A 4,051-nucleotide genomic window follows, 5' to 3' on the forward strand; every position below is an offset into this window, starting at 1 on the left:
AAAGGAGTAAAGGCAATTCAAAGAACCATCTTTTCAACAAATGAAGTAGGAACGAAGAAATTTTAGATGCAACACAAAAGGATCATCTGTAAAAGAAAAATGTGGGATGCTATTAAAATTAAAAACATCTTGTGAAAGACACAAGAAAATGAAAAAGCAAGCCCCAGACTGAGTGATAATTTTGGCAAACACATATCTGATAAAGGACTGTTATCTAAAATATGCAAAGTACCCTTAAAACTAATATGTAATTCCGCGCTACCTACAGAGGGGTCCATACGGCTTTGTTCTGGATTCCCGTCGTAACTTAAAGGGAAACTTTCACAATGTCCGGAGCCCTTGATGTCCTGCAAATGAAGGAGGAGGATGTCCTTAAGTTCCTTGCAGCAGGAACCCACTTAGGTGGCACCAATCTTGACTTCCAGATGGAACAGTACATCTATAAAAGGAAAAGTGATGGCATCTACATCATAAATCTGAAGAGAACCTGGGAGAAGCTTCTGCTGGCGGCTCGTGCCATTGTTGCCTTTGAAAACCCTGCTGATGTCAGTGTTATATCCTCCAGGAATACTGGCCAGAGGGCCGTGCTGAAGTTTGCTGCTGCCACTGGAGCCTCTCCAATTGCTGGCCGCTTCACTCCTGGAACCTTCACTAACCAGATCCAGGCAGCATTCCGGGAGCCAAGGCTTCTTGTGGTTACTGACCCCAGGGCTGACGACCAGCCTCTCACGGAGGCATCTTATGTTAACTTACCTACCATTGCTCTGTGTAACACAGATTCTCCTCTGCGCTATGTGGACATTGCCATCCCATGCAGCAACAAGGGAGCTCACTCAGTGGGTTTGATGTGGTGGATGCTGGCTCGGGAAGTTCTGCGCATGCGTGGCACCATTTCCCATGAACACCCATGGGAGGTCATGCCTGATCTCTACTTCTACAGAGATCCTGAAGAGATTGAAAAAGAAGAGTAGGCTGCTGCTGAAAAGGCAGTGACCAAAGAGGAATTTCAGGGTGAATGGACTGCTCCAGCTCCTGAGTTCACTACTACTCAGCCTGAGGTTGCAGACTGGTCTGAAGGTGTGCAGGTGCCCTCTGTGCCTATTCAGCAGTTCCCTACTGAAGACTGGAGTGCTCAGCCTGCCACGGAAGACTGATCTGCAGCTCCCACTGCTCAGGCCACTGAATGGGTAGGAGCAACCACTGAATGGTCTTAAGCTGTTCTTGCACGGGCTCTTAAGCAACATGGAAAAATGGTTGATAGAAAATAAACATCAGTTTCTAAAAAAACAAACAAACAAAAAACAAACAAACAAACAAAACTAATATGTAATTATAGCAACACTAAAAAACAAACAACCAATTAAAAAGTAAGCAAAAGATCTGAATAGATGCTTGAATAATGAAGATACACAGACAGCAAATAAGTATATAAAAAGATGTTCAATATCATTTATCATTAGAGAATTGCAAATTAAAACAAAGATGATATACCACTACATTCCTATTAGAATGGCTAAAATTCAAAAACCTGACAATACTAAAAGCAGAAATTTCTCACAATATGTGAGAAATTAGAGACAAATTTCTTACAATTCCCTCTGCCATTAAGTAATCTTTAAGAAGGGGCTGAAGAAGGAACTTATTGATAAAGACCACTTTCCTTGAAACGCTTTAGAAAATCTTTTCCATCTAGGGAACAAAAGCAGATGTGGAATGACTTTGTTATAATGCTGGTTAGGGAATACACACACACACACACACACACACACACACACACACAAACATACACACAAAGTTTCTGCATGTCTAATGTGGAAAATAGGATTTAAGCCACATCTTTTAGGTAAAAGTAGCAAATAAACAGATGCAGCTGAGCTATGAAAAACAAAAAATTATCAGGCCTTCTAATCCCAAAACTGTCAGAATATAGCATGGCCAGACATTCAGAATATAAAATGTGACAATGTGCATTATATGGTTGTGTGACATGGACAAAGTATCATAAAATCATTTACAGTTCTCCTCTTTTCTTCTTTCTAAGGTGTCATCTTCATTCACACAGTCTGGGCCCTGTATTTTCTTAATTAGGCCGAGGAGTAGAGAAAATTGGAATATCAAATTTAGTAAGTAGCTTTATACGTTAAAAAGACATGGAACACTAGATAATAATATTATTTAGAATTTCTACTCATCAGAAAAATACTAAGACTAAAAAAGAAGCACATGGAGTAGAAAAAGGTATTCATAACACATATATGCAAAAAATTATATCCTGAATATATAAAAACTCCCATGAATCAACAGGAAAGGACACACAAAGCCAGCAAAAATTGGGTAAAAATTTCTGAACAAAACCTTTACAAAAGACAACGTTCAAAAAACCGACAAAGATATGAAAAGGCATTCAACTTCATAGTTACTACATTCTTACCATAATGGTAAAGAGGAAAATAAACAACAAAACAAAAATGGAAAATACATGTTGATAACATCTTACATACTTATACACTTCTACTCAGAGAGTAAATTAGTACAATCACTTTGTAAAACTTTTTGGCAGTATCCACTAAAGCCGCCCATGCTGGGAAGGAGTTCAAGTAGCTGGGTTTTAATCCATTCATTATCCTCACAAAGGGAAGTTCTTGGGTGACAGAAAGGCTCTTTAGTCCATCCACTCTAATCTTCATAACTGGACCTCCAAATAAATAGATTAATAATATTTGCTAGAAATAAGTGACTGTGACTCCAAAATGTCCCTTGCAGGATGTCCTGGTTCAGGATTACCTATAACCCTGGCAGGATGTCCTGGTTCAGGATAACCTATAAAAAAGAACCCAAGTTATACAAGTTACATAATTCTTTGACTTCAAAATTTTTTGACTTCACAATTTAAATGCCCCTGCTGTGTGAAATGGTACTGCAAACTTAATATAGAGATCTCATCTTTTATTCTGAACCAGAAAGACATGTCTCACAGAAGAAAACAGGACCTGGGAAGCCAGCCTCAATGCCCCTATCTTATCTCTGCTTTTTCTGAAATGTATAATTGTTTTCAAATTGAAATTACTTAAGAAAGCTTGCTAAGGTATAAGATCTCTGATATACTGAGTTTGATTTGATGCTTTCATTCTGTGTCTTAGCTTATAGGTATACAATAAGACACAACAATTCTACTCTTAGATAAATGCCAAACAAATCATTCACTGTGTTCTGCTAAAACTTGGAATTGTTATATTCATTACGGCACTATTCTTAATGGTCTCAAACTGGAAAATATCAAATGCCAATACAGAAAAATGAATAAATTGTGGTATATTCACACATGGAATTCTAGTCAAGAGTTAATAACTTCAACTTGTTAGTGTGTAAAGACTCACATATATTACTATGTATGTTTCTATTTATATAAAGCACAATTAATATATGATATAATACAGACAAAATGCAAACTAGATATTGAGTTATAAAATTATTTTATTGCTGCCTCTGTAACAGGCTTCTGAAGAGATGCATATAACTTTCTGTGTTTTTTAAAGCCAGATTATGTATCTGTTCAATGTGACAAAATGTGGAGATGAGTGATGAGAACAAAAACATACTAGGATTATAATTGAAAAGAAAAAGAAAACTTGTCAAATAGATAAAAACTTTGGAGATGACAAGTCATCTAATTGTTAATAGTTCTAATTCTTTTTATTTGACTTAAAGAAAATATCCTTGCATAGAGTTTTAATGAAATATCAAACTGTCATATTTTAGTGGGGTTTTTGTGGTTAAAAGAGAGTATGTAAAACACTGACTCACATTGCTTTACTGTCACCTGATGGGAAGAACTAAAATTACAGGCACAGGAGATCGTTCTGTCACTAGTTCCATCACTAGTTCATACTCATTTATTTTCACTAAACTTTTGAAAGGTAACACTTATATATAGATCACATGAATGTATAACTTAGGAAAAACTATTTCACTCTGTATTGTCAATTTTCTTAACTTTTTTTTTAGTATCATTGAAGCATCTTGAAACATTATCACTTAACTAATAATTCCA

At 36.4% G+C, this 4,051-nt stretch overlaps 1 protein-coding gene across 1 annotated transcript; it reads left to right on the forward strand.

Annotated features, from left to right (window-relative positions):
- The first annotated feature begins 257 nt into the window (after positions 1-257).
- LOC105535820 (40S ribosomal protein SA-like) lies at positions 258-1,214 on the forward strand. Its single transcript, XM_011975037.1, is given in 1 exon segment — positions 258-1,214. A coding segment is annotated over 1 exon segment (888 nt). The 5' UTR covers positions 258-326.
- The last annotated feature ends 2,837 nt before the right edge of the window (positions 1,215-4,051 follow it).

Source organism: Mandrillus leucophaeus, unplaced genomic scaffold (genome assembly GCF_000951045.1).
Source record: "Mandrillus leucophaeus isolate KB7577 unplaced genomic scaffold, Mleu.le_1.0 Scaffold1505, whole genome shotgun sequence".
Lineage (NCBI taxonomy): Eukaryota > Metazoa > Chordata > Mammalia > Primates > Cercopithecidae > Mandrillus > Mandrillus leucophaeus.